The sequence below is a fragment of the Doryrhamphus excisus genome, linkage group LG3 (genome assembly GCF_037039965.1).
Source record: "Doryrhamphus excisus strain RoL-2023G ecotype Guam linkage group LG3, RoL_Dexc_Guam_v1.1, whole genome shotgun sequence".
Lineage (NCBI taxonomy): Eukaryota > Metazoa > Chordata > Actinopteri > Syngnathiformes > Syngnathidae > Doryrhamphus > Doryrhamphus excisus.
This window is the reverse complement of record NC_136359.1, coordinates 21864468-21887603: the sequence shown is the minus strand read 5'-3', so window position 1 is coordinate 21887603 and position 23136 is coordinate 21864468. Positions and strand designations below refer to the sequence as shown.

The 23136-nt window shown below is 39.8% G+C and overlaps 1 protein-coding gene across 3 annotated transcripts in view; it reads right to left on the bottom strand.

The window, feature by feature from the left end:
- The window catches only part of zdhhc8b (zDHHC palmitoyltransferase 8b), a 64022-nt gene that overhangs the window by 15697 nt on the left and 25189 nt on the right, over positions 1 to 23136 (bottom strand). The window contains exon 1 of one of the 3 annotated variants that reach the window (XM_058072046.2): positions 118 to 414. The exons of the other annotated variants lie outside the window; for them this stretch is intronic. Coding sequence (XP_057928029.2) covers positions 118 to 185 — 68 coding nt within the window. The 5' untranslated portion in view covers positions 186 to 414. Of the gene's footprint in view, positions 1 to 117; positions 415 to 23136 lie in introns of those variants that run through there. 3 annotated transcript variants of the gene reach the window in all.

The following is a 23136-nucleotide window of genomic DNA, read 5'->3' as shown; positions in this document are numbered from 1 at the left end:
ACATAGGTAGACATTAAATGGCTTTGTTTTTTTTATTGCCATCCAGTACATCCTATTTTTTCCTATAATTAATGCACTTTGCCCCTAACATCTTAGCATACCCAGTGTAGCTCTTACCGTCTGATATACATTTTTCCACTCCAAATGCATCTTCCAATGTCCAATGTATGACACCTAAAATACATTTTAGTCAGCTAGCAAACCTCAGAATTTTTTTTCCTGGTTATGTTTACCCAACCACTTGTTGCTTGGCAGTTCAGAGTGCTAAATTATATTGCCCAGCTAGCTATTTGCTGGCCCGCCTATTGACTAGCTAGCTAACCAAAACAAGTTTAAAAAAAATAATAATACGAGGCTAGCTATATCTAGCTAGCTAGCCTCCGATTATTTTCCCTGATTATGTTTACTTAACCACTTGTTACTAGGCAGATTTCATAGTGCTAAATGACATTGGCTGGGCAGCCTATTGGCTAGCTAGCTAACCAAAACAAGTTAAAAAAAATAATACGAGGCTAGCTAGCGTCCGATTATTTTCCCTGGTTATGTTTACCTAACCACTTGTTACTAGGCAGATTTCATAGTGCTAAATGACATTGGCTGGGCAGCCTATATGCTAGCTAGCTAACCAAAACGAGTATAAACAATAATAATGTGACTATAGCGAGCTAACTAGCTATAGCAAACTAGCTAGCTAGCCTCAGATTATTTTCCCTGCTAAATTATATTGCCCAGCTAGCTATTAGCTGGCTAGCCTATTCTGCAACATAACCAGGAAAAATAATCTGAGGCTTGCTAGCTGGCTAAAATGTAGTTTAGGTGTCAAAAATAATCAGACGTATCGGTATAGGCAGGGGTCTCAAACTCAATTTACTTGGGGGCCACTAGAGCTCGGGTCTGGGTGAGACTGGGCCGCATCAGGTTTTCCAAAAAAAAAAACGCATTTATTAAAAACAAAAAAATTAAAAAAAACTTTGCTTTGGTTCCAACTTTCTACAATAAAAGCTCTGATAAAACATTCCACTGTTCTCAAATATCTTACTTTAGAGCTAGCAACCTAAACGGTAGCCTTCAAGTTATTTCCTTTAAACTTAAATAACCAAAAACTTACCACTTCCACACGGATAGAGAGGATAACTATTAACAGTTATTTAACCTTTAACATGAACATTAATCAAATTTTTTCTGGGTACATGAAACCATACAGCATCCATATCAAACATTAAACTTTCATATCAAGGTGGGGGCCTCAAACTAGTGTCCTGTGGGCCACATTTGGCCCGCGGGCCGCGTGTTTGAGACCCCTGGTATAGGTATACAATACCTAGCTAGACTCTTATTTTTGACTGTTTACCCCACCACATGTTGCGAGGCAGAGTTCAGAGTGTTCGATTCTGTTGTCAAATGAAAAAAATTGGTTATGCACACCCACTAAGAGGCTTCCTTCACCACTTCACCCAAAAGGCTGCCCAACACTGAGAAATAGGACAACAAGATCCAACAGAAATAAATGATTCTAAAAAAAGAGCACTATTAGGGCAAACTTTCAGTTTGACTGACTTTTTATTCACCACCAATTTATACATCAGCTCGAAATTACCCTTCCAATTCTTCATTTTCCTCACTTCATTATACATGACCTTCTCTTTTGCCTGCAGCCCATCCCTCAGTCAGTGCGATGAAATATTCACCTGCACCGATGCAAAGACCCAGGCATCTGTCATTTCAGGCAATACTGTTTGTGTAGACTCTCTTAAAATCAAAAAATGGAAAGGGTCACAGAATGAGTGCATTAAGTATCTTGCCAGTGAAGGCGGAATGTGTTTCATGAACACATTGGCCTTCTTGGCATAGTGACAGCTTGTTTGGGTTGGAGTCCTGTCATCAATATGCTATGGCACTGGATGGGATCAGTGTTGATTACCTGTAGATTCCTCTAAACTAGTTTAATTTACTTGGAATGAGTCATTCTTGGGTAAAATTTGAACAACTTTTCACATGAAACACATTTCAGACGGTCAGTCAGTTAGTCTGTGCAGTGCTGCAACAAGTGTTCAAGACTGAAAATCATAAAAACCTGATGAAAAAAAAGGCTGGTTTCTTGCTTGCCAAAAATGATACATTGATGCATGGTGCGATGTCACTGAGAATCTGGGAGCAGAATAGTGTGGGAAGAAAATGTGACCGATTAGAAGAAAAGTCATTGGTTAATTGGGTTGAAGCAATAAATAACCAAAGAGTGCTGATCAATGCACAGTATTTATTTTTTAGAAAAACTTCAATGAGGCCGAAAAAACCCTAAAGCAGAGGTCTCAAACTCAATTTACCTGGGGGCCACTGGAGCTAGGGTCTGGGCGAGGCTGGGCCGCATTAAGTTTTCCAAAAAAAACCAAAAAAAAACGCATTTATTAAAAACAGAAAAATGAATAAACTTTGCTTTGGTTCTGATTTTCTACAAGAAAAGCTCTGATAAAACATTCCACTGTTCTAAAATCTTAATTTTTATTTTTCTACACAAAATAAGAAATAAAATAAATTAAAAAATCAAGAATAAAGAAAATCAATCAATCAGTAATAAATAAATATAATAAAAATAATAAAAACTTGAGAAACCACATATAGTTGGTGGGTAGACAAATTATTATTTTTTCAGATTAAAATGAACAAAGCATTATTAGAGCCCTGTAGACATGACAAAACACGACTATAGTCACATTTATACTCTTTTTATTTACAACATATTGCGCAACTGCAGGGTCTTGAGACACATGCTAACTCGCAAACTAGAGAGCTAGCCACCTAAACGGTAGCCTCCTAGTTATTTCCTTTAAACTTAAATAGCCAAAAACTTACCACTTCCACACGGATAGGGAGGATAACTATTAACAGTTAACCTTTAACATGAACATTAATCAAATTTTTTCTGGGTACATGATACCATACAGCATCCATATCAAACTTGCGCGGGCTGCACTAACATTAAACTTTCATATCAACGCGAGTCTCAAACTAGTGTCCTGCGGGCCACATTTTGCCCGCGGGCCGCGTGTTTGAAACCCCTGCCCTAAAGCAAAGACATGCAATGATTTTCTATCAACTTTAAATCTTTATGATGCTCAGCGAAGTCAAAAAACCCCTTGAATTATCTCTCATTGTGTCCAAAAAGGAGATGAAGAGGTAACAGAGCGGCTATGATCACAGCTAAAATCGCCTGAACTGGCACTGCAAAGCACCGCAGCAAATATTATAGAAATGAAAATCATATTTCATCTCTGGCTTTTGAAGAAGAAGAGGGAAATGATAGAGAAAAGGAGGATAAAGAATAATCCACAGTTTCCTCTTCAGGCTGGCAGAGTGACACACTGCCTTCATATGAACCACTGTCAGATTGATGTGAGCTAGGAAAACAGAGATTTAAATATGAATCACCATTTGTTTATCCTTATGGCCTCCAGAGGAAACAAATTGTTTTAAAGTATGTCAAAGATTTTGATTTAATGGTGGGATTTTCAGCAAATATAGTAGAATTTCAATTGATCTTAAAGTGTATGCACATACAGTTTAAACCAGAGGTCTCAAACATGCGGCCCGCGGGCCAAATGTGGCCCGCAGGACACTAGTTTGAGGCCCCCACCTTGATATATGTGCACCTTCCTCGCTAAATAGAGCAATTTTTTCGCTAAATTCACAATCTGTTCTACATATGAAGTGGAACCGGTGATCGCCAGTGCTTGAAAGTTGGGGCTCACCCAAATGCAATGAGCGTCAACAGACCCGCTCTGTGATTAAACACATTCAATCCCAGCCATATTTCAAAATATCTTGTAATAGCATTGGACTCTTGACAAGGAAGACAAACAAAGAGCCCAGAATAAAAGAGCACAGAGTATATACATGTAGCTCTACATAGTGAAAGTTAAGTTTGAGTAGAAGTGAAAGTTATGCTTGTGTGACTAAGACCAATGTATAGATTGCATGTCTGCCTTTTTCTCCTAGTACTTTTTTTTTATCAGTGTTGTGCAACTCTAGTTGTGCTCCGTGAGTGTACAGCTGAGGACTCTACATTGACAATGAGGTTGGACAAACACCACAGAATGAAAGTACACAGAGTATAAAGTATATACTTGCCCCTCCCTCTAGAAAATGAAATTTAATGTTTGTCTAGAAGTGAACATTAAGCGTGTGTGAGAACAATGCATCTGTTTTTCGTCCCAGTATTTTTCCTTCAGTTATCTTCTTATCTCCATCATTATTGTGCAACTCTAGTTGTGCTATGTGAGAGTACAGCTATGGACACTACATTGACAAGGAGGTTGGACAAAGACCACAGAATGAAAGTACACAGAGTATACAGTATATACACATGTATAGCACTTGCCATCTCCCTTTAGGAAATGAAATTTAAGGTTTGTCTAGAAGTGAACATTAAGCGCGTGTGAGAACAATGCATCTGCTTCTCGTCCCAGTATTTTTCCTTCAGTTATCTTCTTATCTCCATCAGTATTGTGTAACTCTAGTTGTGCTACGTGAGTGTACAGCTATGGACACTACATTGACAAGGAGGTTGGACAAATACCACAGAATGAAAGTACACAGAGTATACAGTATATACATGTACAGCACTTGCCATCTCCCTTTAGAAAATGAAATTTAAGGTTTGTCTAGAAGTGAACATTAAGCGCGTGTGAGAACAATGCATCTGCTTCTCGTCCTAGTATTTTTCCTTCAGTTATCTTCTTATCTCCATCAGTATTGTGCAACTCTAGTTGTGCTATGTGAGTGTACAGCTATGGACACTACATTGACAAGGAGGTTGGACAAAGACCACAGAATGAAAGTACACAGAGTATACATTATATACATGTATAGCACTTGCCATCTCCCTTTAGAAAATGAAATTTAAGGTTTGTCTAGAAGTGAACATTAAGCGCGTGTGAGAACAATGCATCTGCTTCTCGTCCTAGTATTTTTCCTTCAGTTATCTTCTTATCTCCATCAGTATTGTGCAACTCTAGTTGTGCTATGTGAGTGTACAGCTATGGACACTACATTGACAAGGAGGTTGGACAAAGACCACAGAATGAAAGTACACAGAGTATACATTATATACATGTACAGCACTTGCCATCTCCCTTTAGAAAATGAAATTTAAGGTTTGTCTAGAAGTGAACATTAAGCGCGTGTGAGAACAATGCATCTGCTTCTCGTCCTAGTATTTTTCCTTCAGTTATCTTCTTATCTCCATCAGTATTGTGCAACTCTAGTTGTGCTATGTGAGTGTACAGCTATGGACACTACATTGACAAGGAGGTTGGACAAAGACCACAGAATGAAAGTACACAGAGTATACATTATATACATGTATAGCACTTGCCATCTCCCTTTAGAAAATGAAATTTAAGGTTTGTCTAGAAGTGAACATTAAGCGCGTGTGAGAACAATGCATCTGCTTCTCGTCCTAGTATTTTTCCTTCAGTTATCTTCTTATCTCCATCAGTATTGTGCAACTCTAGTTGTGCTATGTGAGTGTACAGCTATGGACACCACATTGACAAGGAGGTTGGACAAAGACCACAGAATGAAAGTAACTGAAAGTCCTTCAGTTATCTTCTTATCTCTATCAGTATTGTGCAACTTTAGTTGTGCTATGTGAGTGCATGTGTCAAGAAGGTTATTTTTTTTTTTCAAGAAGGTTTTCTATGACAAGCTATTAGACTGAAAACTGATCCATTAGACTGAATCTATAGTTGCAATAACACTATCTGACATGCTGAAAAAACGTTTTTACATAACACATTTTAGCATAGTCATTTAGCATAGCATTTTTTACAGTTTTAGCATGTTAGGGTTAGAATGAAAATGTTGTATTTGTATTTTTTTTGTCATTTTCTGTAAATGTGAGATGTTAAAAATCATTGCAGAGCAGGCAACTTAGCAGCTCTTTACTTCCATCTGATTTCAGCTCACAACTAATCTGCGCTCATAATTGCATAAGAAGTCCATTCATAGTGAAATGCATTGCTTTGCATGGGGGGAAGGGGGGGGGGGGCATGGTACCCATTAAGATTTACATATTAATAACCTATTTTTACAGTCTGCAGTGTAGAAAAGGTGCTTCTATTTCCTTGCCTCCATCGTGTTTGATTAAATCAGGCAATAAGTAAGCACACTGAGCAGTGACACTATTACAGTGTATACAGTATTTACAGTATGTACAGTATGTTGCTGGACAGACTTAGGAAAGTTCCATCCTTGTTGTGAGTGTGTGCTTAAATATGTGTTATTAAAGCACCATTCTTATCTACTCAATATTTGCGTAAGATGCCAACTATACCTTGGAAGCTTCCTATTCAACATTCCTAATAAGAGTAATCAGTGAGTTGGCGTGTAGTTTAATCTCTCCAAAGAGAGACAACACATGTGCTTTAACGCTGCCAAAATGGGACCTGTGCACAGCCGTGGGTCAACTGGAATAAATAAGGCTTACGGACCAAAGACTAGAGGCTTTACTTGAGATGTACGGCTACTATGTTCTGGTATTTAGACCGCAGTAGCGAGGACACCGATCGCTGCCAACGTGCAGTTGGTGCCGACACGTATGTGTGTGTGTGTGAACGTAAAGCTCCGCCAGGCAGAAATTCATAACGATGTGAAACCTAAGCTGGGCATTAGATTTGAGAGGGAGGATTGAGTCGAGATGGACAAGCGGCGCTGAGACAAGGCTGCTCAGGGGAGTAAATCCTGCAGAATTTGTCACATGTGTCACATTCCTAAAGTCTCATTCTACAAAAGATTCTAACCTGCATGTGTGGTCACTACCGACTACCGACTAACTAGGAGTTAGCAGGGGAAGCCCTGGAGGGACTTTTGGCAAGTTTGGTGTTGCTCAGCATACCACAGAGATTATAGCTAATCATTCTTAGCATACGTACAAAAACACGGAAATCTATACTGTTCTCTGTGGAAAAGGTTTGCACACCCCAAGAGTAGATAAAAGTGACATAAGGAACGTTTTTCAAACTTTCAGACCTCTTGTGTCCCATGCACTTTACTTCCTGTACAACATGTGGCCCGCAGGACACTACTTTGAGGCCCCCGCCTTGATATGAAAGTTTAATGTTAGTGCGGCCCGCACAAGTTTGATATGGATGCTGTATGGTATCATGTACCCAGAAAAAATTATTACGTTTGATTAATGTTCATGTTCAAGGTTAAATAACTGTTCATAGTTATCCTCCCTATCCGTGTGGAAGTGGTAAGTTTTTGGCTATTTAAGTTTAAAGGAAATAACTTGAAGGCTACCGTTTAGGTCGCTAGCTCTCTAGTTTGCGAGTTAGCATGTGTCTCAAGACCCTGCAGTTGCGCAATATGTTGTAAATTTTAAAAAAAAAGTATAAATGTGACTATAGTCGTGTTTTGTCATGTCTACAGGGCTCTAATAATGCTTTGTTCATTTTAATCTGAAAAAAATAATTTTTCTACCCACCAACTATATGTGGTTATTAAGTTTTTATTATTTGCAGCTTTATTATTATTATTATATTTATTTATTACTGATTGATTGATTTTCTTTATTTTTGATTTGTTTATTTATTTTTCATCTTATTTTGTGCAGAAAAATAAAAATTAAGATATTTTGAGAACAGTGGATTGTTTTATCAGAGCTTTTATTGTAGAAAATCGGAACCAAAGCACTGAAAAAGTTTGTATATTTTTCTGTTTTAAGGAAAACCTGATGCGGCCCAGCCTTGCCCAGACCCTAGCTCCAGTGGCCCCCAGGTTAATTGAGTTTGAGACCCCTGCTGTACAGTATAACCGCATAGTGCAAACACATCAGGTAAGTAAACACGCATACTACATTATACATATTTAACTTTAGCATTACAAAAAAAATGGCAGCAAGGCAGATATCTTGTCTATGTTCTGAAGTTCTGAATTAATGTGTCAGAGTTTTGAAATTGTTAATTTGAAAATGATGCCAAATTAATAAAATGAAACCCAGCAGATGGTATGCAGAAGCAGAGTTAATCTTTATTGCCTTATGACTGAATTTTAGTATAAAGCAAGACGGGTCATTGACCTAGATAAACGCACCTAAATGAACAATGACCCGTCACTACAGTATGTGGTTCATCCTCTTCAGTGCCATCTTCAAGTGATTCAATCCCGACCGTTGAGGTCACACTTCCTGCGAGAAACTGAGATTGAGCTTGGATTGCACACACACACACACACACATAATTTACACAACTCTCCAGAGAACCGAGCAATCCTCTCAGCCTGCAGCTCCACACCATGTGGGCATATTAATCACGCTGAGTATGTTGTGTGCAAAGTCTGACGATGACTGTTGTGACGTGTTGTAAAATATGAATGGGACAAAGAGGAGCGCTTGTGTGAAACAGTTTGTTGTTCCTTGTCAAAACTCATTCAAGACGAGACTGTATGCTACGTGATGGTGCGTACAGTCATGCGCTGCTCTGTGGGCTGCTTGGCACTGTCTAACAGATCAGCTGCTTGCCTTCTGTTCACGTTGGTGTCGACTGTAACAACCACCCACCAAGAACAAAAAGAATCTTGCTTGCCTATGTAAATTTGAAATGTACTTGATATTTTGTAGCCAGATGTTGGGACATACAATAATATATACAGTTGACCTTCAACACTTTGAATTTATTATTATGCATACAGTATATGAATTAATAAATCGTCACAGTTTTGTAGTTGACGCATTTAGTCATATTTTACATATTGTGGGCCTACATTAAGCATTTTCATGCACAAAACTAGCTAAACCAACTAAAATACAAATACAATGAATTCTACTGGCATCATGTGTGTGAAAGTCAGGCCTGCGGGCCAAATCTGGCCTGTGCTGCAATTTAATCCAGCATGTTTGGAACTGTTTGGAAAATAGCATTGAGTTGGTCCGCATTGTGGACCTTCATAAATAAAAATGCTTACAGCTATCTGCACAAACTAACGATTCTTTCGGTATTGACAAGTCGCCTGGGATCACATGAGTAATAGGGGTCACAGTTTCATATATAGCATGGATTTAGCAATCATTCTTATTAACTGTGCCAGATTCAGACCAAAAGTAACAATAATTTTAGTGTACAGGACTAAAAAGTAAAAAAAAAAAGACTAAATATCACCTTGTACTTTGGTACGTGACAAAAAAAACAACAAAAAAAACTTAGGAAAACTAGGAAATCAGGAATGGATTGAGTAAGACCCTCAAACAATGCACAACGATGAGCCAATTCAAGAAACATTGTATGGTCATATTACCTGTACTTCGGTACGTGACAAAAAATTAAATAAAAGTAAAATAAAGTAAAAAAAAAACTTAAATTATATTAGGAAAGCAGGAAGTGAACAAATGTAACAGTTACTGATTGTAAAAGTACCAGATGGAGGGGTAGGATTTAATAAGCTTTGCTTCTTCCTACTCCTTTTCGACATGTGGAACTGTGAACTGATTATGGGATACTTCGGTACGGGACAAAAAATAAAAAAATTCAAAAAAAAATTCAAAAAAAACCCTTAAACTATATTAGGAAAGCAGGAAGTGAACAAATGTAACAGTTACTGATTGTAAAAGTACCAGATGGAGGGGTAGGATTTAATAAGCTTTGCTTCTTCCTACTCCTTTTCGACATGTGGAACTGTGAACTGATTATGCGATGCATTCAATTGTAATCTGATGCATGTTCAAATGAAATAAAACCATTACCAAAAATGACACCACATAACACCTTAAAAGAGGCATAAGACAGTCAAATAATCATTTTAAATACAGCAAAGCATGCTGGGAAACAAGTAATCCATAGTACTCATACAGTATACCTTATAGCTGGAATAAGTGCCCTGTAAGTCGTTTGTGGTTTAATATTTCATTGCCATTCCTGCAAAGTGAAAAGTTGAAGTTGCTCTTGTTCGTTGCGTGCCGTCTTGTGTTTATATTGGCTGATGTAGACATCCACCCCCACAACTGTGAATGCGTCATTCAGACACCCCTCAGAGAGGTCCAGTCTTAGTACAGGACTCAGACAGGGTCACTGAGGCCTAGAGTGACAGACTGACTAGAATCAGCACTTGTGCCTTAATTCAAAATGTCTTTGTAGAAATATGCATGAACAAAACTCCCTGTATCATATCATGAATATATGCAACACCAACATCGAAATTAAACATCTACTCATCTATAGTCTGAGAAGAGTGCCCGTAAAATGTCAGTCATGTGCAACCTGGTAGCAAGCAGCAAAGATAATACGGCAGCATTAACTCTTTCCATTGACGTGGAACAAATATAGAATCAATTTATTTTCATGCTAAGCTGCATGCAATGAAACATCGGCTTCTGTTCTAAGCACTTAACTCGCCGCTCTCTTTCAGTTCTAGTGACGTGTACTAACCCCACTTTCTATTTCTTATTATTAGGCTTTGCAAGTTTGCAACATAAAAAGCTTAACCCTTGAGCACTTACAGTATATACTATGCAACGCACATCATAATGCTCTACTTTTATTCAATGCAGAAACTGAGATGAAATGATAAAGTTGACCGTAGCTGTAGGACTAAACGACAACACCCAATGGTGTGTCTGTTTGTGTCTTTTCAGCTTGTTGCACGACTGCAACAACAGCCAACATGTCTAGATAGAGACAGCTGATGATGTTATTTCAGGTGCTACGACAGTCAGTACAACTATTATCTACTGTCCTAAAAGTCACATGACATCATCATCGAAATTAATTACTAATAAATGGGCATTTCTTGCACCTCGGTGTTGCCAGTTTGGCCATTTTCTCATGAAAGCTAATGACTTTCCAAACCCAATCGGTGACCTTTTTAGTGACAAATGTTGGGACTGGTAGTTGGAGAAACACAGTTTTTTTTTGGGACATAAAAGTGAAAGCACCCATTGTTTTGCGGTTGCTGCCAACTGGTCCAATCTGTCTGTTTAAAATATCACCAGGGTCGGAAAACAAGGCTGAAAAGTCGCAGGTTAGAAAACACGGAAAAGCTTGTTGCGGATAAAACTAGCGTTTTTCTCTTTCAGAATGACCTTTCCGAAAGCAATGGTATACATGGAAAGGAATATTCCAATGGCGTGTCTACATGTCTATAATCAACCAGAATAGTCAATGGGGCATGCGCAGTAAAGCGTAAACACCAACATCACGTGATATCCACTTCCTGGAGTTTTTCTTTCACTTGTTGGAATAACTCCGTATTCCCAGTTTTTCCTTCGTCCGGTCTTGAAATTTAGTTTGAATCAAAAACAAACTTTTTGCAGCAGTCCTGTGCCGATTGCTCGCCTCCATTTTTTTAAATGGAAGAACATCTGGAGCTGCGTGTTACGTCATATCTCAGCATTCGCTGAAAGAACGCACCCGGGAACAGGAAAAGATAAAGTTCAATCTTGCTAATATTTTATAATTAAGCTCGGCACATGTTTTATATAGATATGTATTTTCTTTTTGAATAAAAGTGGACTTGTGAATGGCGTATAGAAGGGTTTAGATTCTGTTCCACAGATGGCGCTAATGCACACGAACGCTGCTTGCCAACCGCCAATAAACAACAGAAGAAGAAGAAGAACGCAGTCTGACAACTTTCCATTTGAGCGGGTACAAGATACCTCAATTGGATTGGGGAAAGGAATATTCCACCCCTGGGAATCCCATTATATATTCATTCGGATTGGCACTTTTCTTTCGGAATTAGGTTAGATTCTTTCCGTTTGAGGAAATAACCCGAATGGAATTGGAATATTTGTGTCCATGTATACGTGGTTATTGATAACAATTCTGTACTACTTTTGTAATACCTCATATTTCCTTTCAAAGCAGCTGTTTGGCATGCAATGTAAAAATCCCGTTAAGACTCGGAATGGATTGCCAATCTGGTTCAATCTTCACACGTGATTATTTTGCAGTGTCAAAATATGGTGATGATTTATTGCATTCAAATTACAGCAGCAACTTGACTAAATACGAAAATCCAGTCACGGCAGTTTTAGAGGATTAAACTCAAATACTTTATTAATTTAGAAAATCTTGAGCCTCTCTGCTTGGAAATGGATTGAATTGCACGGATTTAGCATGAATTAACCTCACATCTCCTGTGTCTGTGTGACTGCGGTACATTGATGTGTAAGCCCAAGAGGCTGAAAACGACAAATTTTACAGGATAAAATGTGCATCACTTCAAACTCAAAACAGCTCCATCTCCCTTCCTTGTGTGCCTTTCCTGAGTGGCTCCCTTTAAATCCATCAGGAATCCTTAAGTGGAGACAGGTGCTTTTACTTTTCCATAACCCTTCTCTCCCCTTCCTATGTAGTCACCCATATTCCCATTCCTCATCGGGACATCTGCAGGAATTTTAATTGTATATTGTTATTTTCTAGCGGGGTGGGTGGTGAGCTGGATCAGCTGATGAGAGGCGAAACACACACACACATTGAGATAAGCATATGAAAACACGTGTTCTTTCCACACGCTTGGGTATAGTGGATCTGGAGCATGTGCAGAAGAGAAGATAACAGCAGGACAGATTTGCAATATCGGTCTCCTCTCTTTGGATAACTATAAGGAGTGAGCCGATATTGACTGAATATTTTGCAAGTCTTCCAGAAATACAGAAGACACAAATGCGGTCTGCCGGGTCGTCAATCACGGCACGCCGGTATGAGCTTCAACGTCCTACAAGCTCACAGAGGAAACAAAGAAGTCCATTGATGTTGTGAGCTATAGCAAAAGACAAAACAATGATTCTTTTAAGCCACAGAGGCTGGCAGCACTGGGCAGGGTCTCACCAGTGTTCTATGGGAACTTAGGAACAAAAGGGGGGACCAGACTCAGCGTGACGGGGGGGGTGGTCGATAAATTGGGTTGACCTGCTGTCAGTGGAGACTGTGTCGCTCCAGCTCCAGCAGACAGCAGACTTTAGTACCGGACAGCACAAGTTTACATAATAGATATTAAAGTAGGGGTCTTTCATAACATGAGACAATGCAAACGCCATCACCGCTTCTGGGCCAACCTGTTGCCAAGGGATGTAAGTAAATATAGGCCATGTATGTAAATATAGCCTGTTTACCTTAAATCCAGGGCAAACTCTCCCGGGTCCTCACCCCTCATTCCCAAAAAGAGCACCCTTTTTTTCCCCAAAGTGAATCTCTACAAAGCTACAAGGGTCCTTATCCTCACAAGGGTCATGGGGGTGCTGGAGCCTATCCCAGCTGTCTTTGGGCGAGAGACGGGATACTCCCTGGACTGGTCGCCAGCCAATCACAGGGCACATATAGACAAACAACCATTCACACTCACATTCATACCTATGAACAATTTGGAGTCGCTAATTAACCTAGCATGTTTTTGGAATGTGGGAGGAAACCGGAGTACCCGGAGAACATGCAAACTCCACACAGAGATGGCCAAGGGTGGAATTGAACCCTGGTCTCCTAGCTGTGAGGTCTGTGTGCTAACCACTAGACCGCCGTGCAGTCCCACATTCAAGCATCCGTTCATTAAATAACTTAAATTTGGACAAGAGCTCCAAGTCTGTTAAGGGGAACTGGGCAGGGAATTCATTCTCTGATTTTAGCTTAACAATTTTAACGAATGGAAGTTAAGATGGGAACCCATCAGAATTTGATAGCATTCATTCATTTTCTACTGCTTATCCTCAAGAGGGTTGCGGAAGTGTTGGAGCCTATCCCAACAATGGAGTCGCTAATTAACCTAGCATGTTTTTGGAATTTGGGAGGAAACCGGAGTACCCGGAGAAAACCTACACACAGGGGGAGAACATGCAAACTCCACACAGAGATACCCAAGGGGGGAATCGAACCCAGGTCTCCAAGCTGTGTGGCCTGCATGCCTATAAATGTACTTAAAATGTTGTATTCTCGTGTTAAACAATGCCAAAGTTTCAGATACACAGTGGACTGGGCGTGCCCAGAGGTGGGGGTGTGGGTGGAATAAAATAAGCATAAATCCAAGGACATACAACTGGAATAGGTGCAGATTCTGCAGAAGCTAAAAAGTTTTCTGTGCGGGTTATTGTGTGTAGCTGCTCTATAGGAGTCCACAACTCAATACAAAATAAGCATAATAAGTCCCCTTTAACTTAATGACGCATATGAGAAACATGTGAACAGTTTATGGTTTACTTCTTCTATGCTTGGGTCATACCATCTGCTCTGACTGCACCGGGGACTTTCATATGGAGCTGACAGCTCTGTGAATTGTGCTCTAATGAAACTGCGGAGCAATATGTTCTGATCCACTTAGGATCCCGCTGAAGTCTTTTTCTACGTGTACCCACCGCAGGCTGGAGAAGGAGCACCATATGCAGGGATGAACCTTGATACCAGGTCACAGCTGATTCCATAAAGGGGGACTTAGGTGTTTGCCCGTCATATCCACGTTTTCCGTGTAAGATTATATTCAACCGAATCTTCATTTGACAACCTGTGCTGGCCTCTGACATACTGAAACATGTTTCTTCATTGCCAGTATTCAACTATCCAGCTCTGTAATCACATTAGTCCAAGTACTTAACCATGGAGCATATTATTATTCTTTCAGATATTATCAATTTTCTTGCATTCAGGGGTGTTGTTGGAGGACCGAGCATGGTTTTGTATTTGCAGAAAAGAACTACACCTATAAATAAATACACATGCTGACCCAATTATAGGTGGAGTAGAGTCATATGTGATTTAGTCTGCTGGAAGCCAGACAAAAAAAAACACCCCTGAGTATGCTGGGTGGAGTTATTCAATAGTCTTGAGTCATTGGTTGTGGAAACGTAAAATGATAAGACTTACAACTGCAATCAGAAGAATGGAGGCCTCCTTTGTGGCCAAACAAAGGAGTGCTATGATTATGGAAATATGGTAATGGTAATGGTTTGATTTCATTTGAACATGCATCAGATTACAATTGAGTGCATCCCATAATCAGTTCACAGTTCCACATGTCCAAAAGGAGTAGGAAGAAGCACAGCTTATTAAATCCTACCCCTCCATCTGGTACTTTTACAATCAGTAACTGTTACATTTGTTCATTTCCTGCTTTTGTAATATAATTTTTTTTAATTTATTTGATTAATTTTGATGTTATTAATTTTAGTTTTATTTAATTTATTTTGTTTTATTTTTTTGTCACGTACCGAAGTACAAGGTGATATGACCATACAATGACATAACGGGTACCATCAGTAACTGTTACATTTGTTCACTTCCTGCTTTCCTAATATAATTTAAGTTTTTTTTAAACTTTTATTTAATTTTTTGTCATGTACCGGAGTACAGGTAATTTGACCATACAATGTTTCCTGAATTGGCTCATCGTTGTTCATTGTTTGAGTTCCTTACTCAATCCATTCCATAGTTTGATTCCACATACTGAAATGCTATGGCTTTTTAACGTAGTCCTAGCATATAAGTGTTTCAAATGTACTTCTTCCCTGAGATCATATTTCTCCTCTCTTGTAGAGAAGTATTGGATGACATTTTTAGCTAATTGGTTATTGTTAGCCTTATGCATTATTTTAGATAAAATGGTAATGTGTAATAAAATCGTAATTGTTACACAATATTATAAGCATAAATGTAAAACACTTTTGTATGCGTTGTATCTGTTTCATGGGAAATAAATAAGAGATGCTTGTTTTGCAACGATACACCTGATGATACTGAACTGCACTTTTGGTGTCTCCAAGCACAAACACATTACAAGTGTTTATACAGAATTTAGACCTGAGTATCACCAACATGTTGTGACCCACCTCATTATAACTAAACTTTGCCTGAGGCCCAGTCCCATTAAAGCCACTCACCCCTTAGTTTAACCTGCTTTCACCCAGAGTGTGCTTGCATCTCAGCTCAGCTGTACTTGTAATTAACACAATTATGTAAGCATTTGCATGTCGGCGCTGACCAATTATAAGCAAGCCTTTTCCCACAGGGCCTTTCTGTAGCGTTACATGCAGGAATCGCAAGAAATCTACTGGTCCTGAGCAGGATATTAACTTCTTACAGACCCAGAGACACCAAATCACAGAACCTGTATATAAAGATAATGTAGCCCCACACTTAGTCAGTTATTAGGACCCATGGCATGGTGGGACTACATCCCATGTGAACCAAAATAGAGCTCCGCTCCCGCCCTACTAATCCCAGATGAACAGGTGCTTCTATTTCAAGGACCAAATCCTCTCCAATCCACCCACTGGAATCCGAAGGCTGTGTCCCGTCTCCCAACATGACTATGTGTGCCTTTCTCCTCTTTACTTTCACTTGTTGCTTTTTTGGGGTTCTCTTTCCACTGCAGTTATGAGTGTGAGTTCATGTTGAATAAGAAAATAAAAGTTTGCTCCTGCATCAACTGTATGTTTTAGCATACGGTTCGCCTTATGGTGCGGAAAATACGGTAGTCAACGATCACACAAGCGTTTTGAAATTGCATTCACAAATAAAAGCAATATATCTGGTGATAGCACTGCACTCTCGACAAAGGAAAGCCCAGAAAAAAGTACATAGAGTACGTATATATAGCAGTTGCTGCACCCCACTACAAAGTGAAAGTTATGCTTGTGTGACTAAGACCAATGTATCTATTGCATGTCTGCCTTTACCCCACGTTTTTTTTTTTAATCAGTTATGTGAGAGTGCAACTTTAGTTGTGCTACGTGAGTGTACAGCTATGGACTCTACATTGACACTCTAGAAGTAAACATTAAGCTTGTGTGAGAACAATACATCTATTGTGTGCCTGCTTCTCGTCCCAGTATTACTAGACAGCTAGCGACCTAAACGGTAGCCTTCAAGTTATTTCCTTTAAACTTAAATAGCCAAAAACCTACCACTTCCACACGGATAGGGAGGATAACTATTAACAGTTATTTAACCTTTAACATGAACACTAATCAAACGTAATAATTTTTTCTGGGTATATGATACCATACAGCATCCATATCAAACTTGCGCGGGCCGCAAGGAAGGAACAAGACACAAGCCCACAGTCCAACATGCCAGCTGGTAGGCATTAAACTGCGATCTTCACTATATAACACAGAACAATAAAAAGAAATACATGAAAATGTCACAAAAGCACAGATGATGGAAGTCGAATTAACTCATTCCAAGACACGTGCTTGATGGAGGTGATTGTTGCAACCGGGGAGCTAATTAAGGACAGCGATGATGTCGATGCAGCACAGTTTTATCACTTCTGAAATCACCGGTATTTGACACATTTGATGCAAAGACAGCCCATTCTATGATGGTGCTACAGTTGAAAAACACTGAATTCTTTATAGAAGCAGCAGAGTTTGAGTTTTGCTTAATATAACTTTTTCCCCTGAGTCGGAAAGCAATTTGTCTTATTTCTAATACCAGCAAGTTTCTCTAATCACCCTGACAGAATGGCCCCAGGCGATGAAGACTCTCCCAAAAACCAACAAGTCTGGATTCAGCTTATTTGCAGACATGATAATCACAGTTCTCTTATCGCAGTATGAATGTATGGAGAGGTCAAGGGGGGAGTAGACATTCTGCAAGTTCTAATGTAGCAGTATAAATGTGTAATGTTGTTTAAGGGGTTGGGGGGTTAAGTATAACAGAGCCCGGGGCTTGTCCGAGGAGACGGCTATTCACTCGAGCACAATCACTCCCTTTTTGAATATGAATTTTGCAGTGTGGCTTTTGTTTCGGATACAATGCATGGGCTGCATCAGCTCAGTCACATTGAAAAGGAACAAAAAGGCCAGAAGAGTTGGCGTATTGGACGCTGACTTAAAAGCCGTTGTTTGCTTTCTGTGACCTGATCTGACTGATGAGTTCACCATAGAGAGCAGAAGAGGTCAACACCTGGATTTACCCAGAGTTCATGCCGGTTTATGTGCTACGGATGTCAGCTTTATCATTAAAGTGCATAGTTTCCCATACCTGATAGCATTTATTCATTTTCTACTGCTTATCTTCAAGAGGGTTGCGGAAGTGCTGGAGCCTATCCCAGCTGTCTTCGGGCGAGAGGCGGGGTACACCCTGGACTGGTCACCAGCCAATCACAGGGCACATATAGACAAACAACCATTCACACTCACATTCATACCTATGGACAATTTGGAGTCGCCAATTAACCTAGCATGTTTTTGGAAACCAGAGTACCCGGAGAAAACCCACGCATGCACGGGGAAACTCCACAGAGATGGCCGAGGGTGGAATTGAACCCTGGTCTCCTAGCTGTGAGGTCGCTAACCACTAGACCACCGTGCAGTCCCACATTCAAGCACCCATTAATTAAATAACTTAAATTTGGACAAGAGCTCCAAGTCTGTTAAGGGGAACTGGGCAGGGAATTCATTCTCGGATTGTGGCTTAACAATTTTAACGAATGAAAGATAAGATAAGAACCCATCAGAACAAATGGACCAAGGTGGCTAAAACTTTATCTTGTATAATTTTGTTATATTACGTTGCATTATTAATCGCAATAGTACCACAAATTAGCTACATTTTGATTAAACATTATTTTTTATTTGTCCAAAACCCCACATTTTTATAATTGGCATAATTAGGCTGTATATCAGTAGAAAATCCATCCATCCTCACGAGGGTCGCAGGCGTGCTGGAGCCTATCCCAGCTGTTTTCAGGCGAGAGGCAGGGTACACCCTGGACTGGTGGCCAGCCAATCACAGGGCACATATAGACAAACAACCATTCACACTCACATTCATACCTATGGAAAATTTGGAGTCGCTAATTAACCTAGCATGTTTTTGGAATGTGGGAGGAAACCGGGAGATGCCCAAGCGAGAAATCGAACGCGGGTCTCCTAGCTCCAAAATCTCCAAATTTCACTGGTAAAACTTGAGTTGTATTGTATATAGTATTGAAATAAAGGCTTAAATCAGAGTGGAATCATTGGGCGAGTCAACATTAATATGGTAATTCACAAACAGAACAAGCTGCTATTAATCTTTAACACAACTTCCTGTGTGCTTCACATTCAGCTCTTTTAACAAAGAATTTATTTAGACCGTTTATATCATCAGAAACTCAGCTGATCTGCTCACATTTTTTTTTGCCTGCAAATAGTGAATAGTTTGACTAGAGCAGCCATTGCAAAGTCTATCATCAGCACGTATTTTGATCAAACCCAGAAAGAGAAGTAGGGATTTAGTATCAGTAAAAGTCATATTATGTGTCACACTGTTCAGTTTAAAGCGACATATTGCATTTCATGATTCACTGCCCTGCTGACAAATGAATGTATTATCACTCTCAACGCTACAATACAGTTGGTGCCCCTGCAAAAAAATCATTTTTATTAACATAGGAGGTTCTGTATGGGTTTCTACGTACATATAAATGAATTATTTGCAATAACAATACATATTTATTTCATTTACACAGGTCCCAATCATACTGGCTGAAATATAAACATATATTCACCACAATCTTTTAATTAAAGTATAATTGAAGGTTCTAGAATGTAGACGCATCATATTACAGCTCAAAGCTGGTGTGGCATGATAACGTTTCTATTCAACTTTTAGCAAAGGTGCAAACATCAGATTGCATGCAAGTGTTTGAATGGTGTCGCTCGGCCCAGACTTATGATAAATAATGGTAATATTTCATTTGAACATGCATCAGATTACAATTGAATGCATCACATAATCAGTTCACAGTTCCACATGTCCAAAAGGAGTAGGAAGAAGCAACGCTTCTTAAATCCTACTCCTCCTTCTGGTACTTTGCGGGTGCTGGAGCCTATCCCAGCTGTCTTCGTGCGAGAGGCGGGGTACACCCTGGACTGGCCGCCAGCCAATCACAGTGCACATACAGACAAACAACCATTCACACTCACATTCATACCTATGGACAATTTGGAGTCGCTAATTAACCTAGCATGTTTTTGGAATGTGGGAGGAAACCGGAATACCCAGAGAAAACCCAGGCATGCACGGGGAAACTCCACAGAGAGGGCCGAGGGTGGAATTGAACCCTGGTCTCCTAGCTGTGAGGTCGCTAACCACTAGACCGCCGTGCAGTCCCACATTCAAGCATCTGTTAATTAAATAACTTAAATTTGGACATGAGCTCCAAGTCTGTTAAGGGGAACTGGGCAGGGAATTCATTCTCGAATTGTGTCTTAACAATTTCAACAAATTAAAGTTAAGATGAGAACCCATCAGAACAAATGGACCAAGGTTGCTAAAACTTTATCTTGTATGATTTTGTTGTTTTAGGTTGCATTATTAATCGCAATAGTACCACAAATTAGCTACATTTTGATTAAACATAATTTTTTATTTGTCCAAAAACCCCACAATTTCATAATTGGCATAATTAGACACATATAGACAAACAACCATTCACACTCACATTCATACCTATGGACAATTTGGAGTCGCTAATTAACCTAGCATGTTTTTGGAATGTGGGAGGAAACCGGAGTACTTGGAGAAAATCCACGCATGCACGGGGAGAACATGCAAACTCCACACAGAGATGGCCGAGGATGGGATTGAACTCGGGTCTCCTAGCTGTGAGGTCTGCGCGCTAACCACTAGATTCCCGTGCAGCCGAGTACCATGTTAAGTTCATAGTAAAAGAAACACAATGAAAAAATATGGCAATTTTTACACTCTTCTGCACTCTGTGTGCCCCGCCTCCACCCACACAGGGCTTACTCTGTTCATGCCATTGTTCTATGGAACACACGTGCTGTTGAAACCAATGTGAGGTGACAGATGAGGAAAACAGACGACCCGAATGTGTGTTTGTGTGGAGGTGTTGTTACAGAGACTCTTCACGAGCGTCTGTGTGAGGCAGCGAAAATGTCACATGATCAGACGCCTTTGAAGCGGGACTATTCTTGATCAGTTTCCAGCTACCTGCCTGGGCTATAAATAAACACTCAGATTTCTTTGGAGGATAATTTGTCTTGGTGACTGCTTCGGTGTATTTATGTTCAGTGCGTTGCTGACAGTTGCTGCAAGTGGGGGTTGTGGGGGTGGGGGGTTATTCTGGCTGCAGAATCGGGAATTAATTGTTCCTCCGTCAGTCTCCCTGAGCCATTAATCACAATGCGAGAAGCATACGGAGGTCTCCAATCATATCGACATGATAGTGATTTGTAGCATGATAAATTTAATTGGACAACAGCTTATTTTGATCAGTGGGGCGTGCATGTTGCATGAGTTAAAAAAAAAAAAGACAGCAGAAGAAGAAGAAGAAGAAGAAGAAGCATGAAAGCTTTGCTCATGTGAATGATGGCCCTTATTAAAGAGGACTGCGCATGCAGAAAGGAACGTTTGTCTTTCACCAGGCAACAATTCTCGTTTTCATTCATAACCACCCTGGAGTCTGGATTATCCCCCTGCCCCCCTGGTCTCCCCCTGAGCAAAAAAAAAAAAGGTCATGAGTCAAAGCGTTTTACATGCGCACCTATTCACCAGGAGAGGAGAAAAGCAGCAGTTAGAGTGCAGCCACCCATCCCCTCCTCCCTCACGCCAATGAATGAATGAATGCATGAATGGAGGTACTATATAGCCTGGATGGTCAGCTGAAGGTGGAAAATATGACAAGCCGAGAGCATGTGAGAGAAAGAGGCTTCATAGTGAATACAGGTCACAGTACTGCAGTATTTCCACCTATAAAGGTTATGGGCTCATCTTAAAATCACAATAAGCGACAGGACATAAATTCAACCAAAAGCCTTGTTGGAACTTTTTATTTGATTTTTTTTTTTTTTTTTTTTTAAAAAAAGGACCAGGCCCATTTCTTAGGGAAGTTTAGGGGATACGTTTTAAGAAATATTACATGTTCTCCCCGTGTGGGGGTTTTCTCCCACATTCCAAAAACATACATGTTAGGTTGATTGTCCATATGAATGACAATAGCCACGTTTACATGGAGGAGTTTTTCTCTTTCCGAAAGCAATGGTATACATGGAAAGGAATATTCCAATGGCGTGTCTACATAGTGACAAATGTTGGGACTGGTAGTTGGAGAAACAATGTTTTTTTTTTTTGGGACATAAAAGTGAAAGCATCCATTGTTCTGCGGTTGCTTCCAAGTGGTCCAATCTGTCTGTTTAAAATATCACCACGGTCGGAAAACAGGGCTGAAAAGTCGCAGGTTAGAAAACACGGAAAAGCATGTTGCGGATAACACTAGCCACGTTTACATGAGGAGTTTTTCTCTTTCCGAATGACCTTTCCGAAAGCAATGGTATACATGGAAAGGAATATTCCAATGGTGTGTCTACATGTGCCGCTATAACCAACCAGAATAGTCAATGGGGCATGCGCAGTAAAGCGTAAACACCAACATCACGTGATACCGACTTCCTGGAGTTTTTCTTTCACTTGTTGGAATAACTCCGTATTCCCAGTTTTTCCTTCGTCCAGTCTTGAAATTTAGTTTGAATCAAAAACAAACTTTCCGCAGCAATCCATTGTCGATTGCTCGCCTCTTACCCAAAGTCAGCTGGGATAGGCTCCAGCATACCAATAACCCTAGTGAGGATACACTGCATAAAAAATGAATGCGTGGATGGAAAAAAAACAAACAAAACAATCATGACCATGATCCTCTAAGTGGACTCTCTGGTTCATGATATCATCAACCTAGCATCAATTCAAAATGCAGACTGCACTCTAATGTAGAGTAATGGTGTTTGTAACACTGCACCACACTACATTAGAGAGCTCATTAACTAATATGGAAATGACAACAGGACACTGTTATTTCTATGCAGAGCATGCAGTAATATGTAGCTAGTCTAAAACCTAACATTTTCTAAAACGCTTGCTACATTAGTTGTATTTTTTAATAGCGGACTCTGTCTAATATACAACATTTCACAAGCGATTAATTTTTACCTGTGCTGCATTCAAATGCCTCTGTGCAATCCAGTGATAAATCCAATATCTGCTAAATGTAACACCTTGTTAATGTTAAACTGACACACTTTACATTCAATGAAGCACTTTTAGACCACATCAGGTGTTGCTGAGCTACATTCAGGGTCCCTTAAACCCAAAGCCGTATGAGGTGTCAGACCTGTTCATGACGCAATCCAAGTCGAAGAACAGCTGCAGT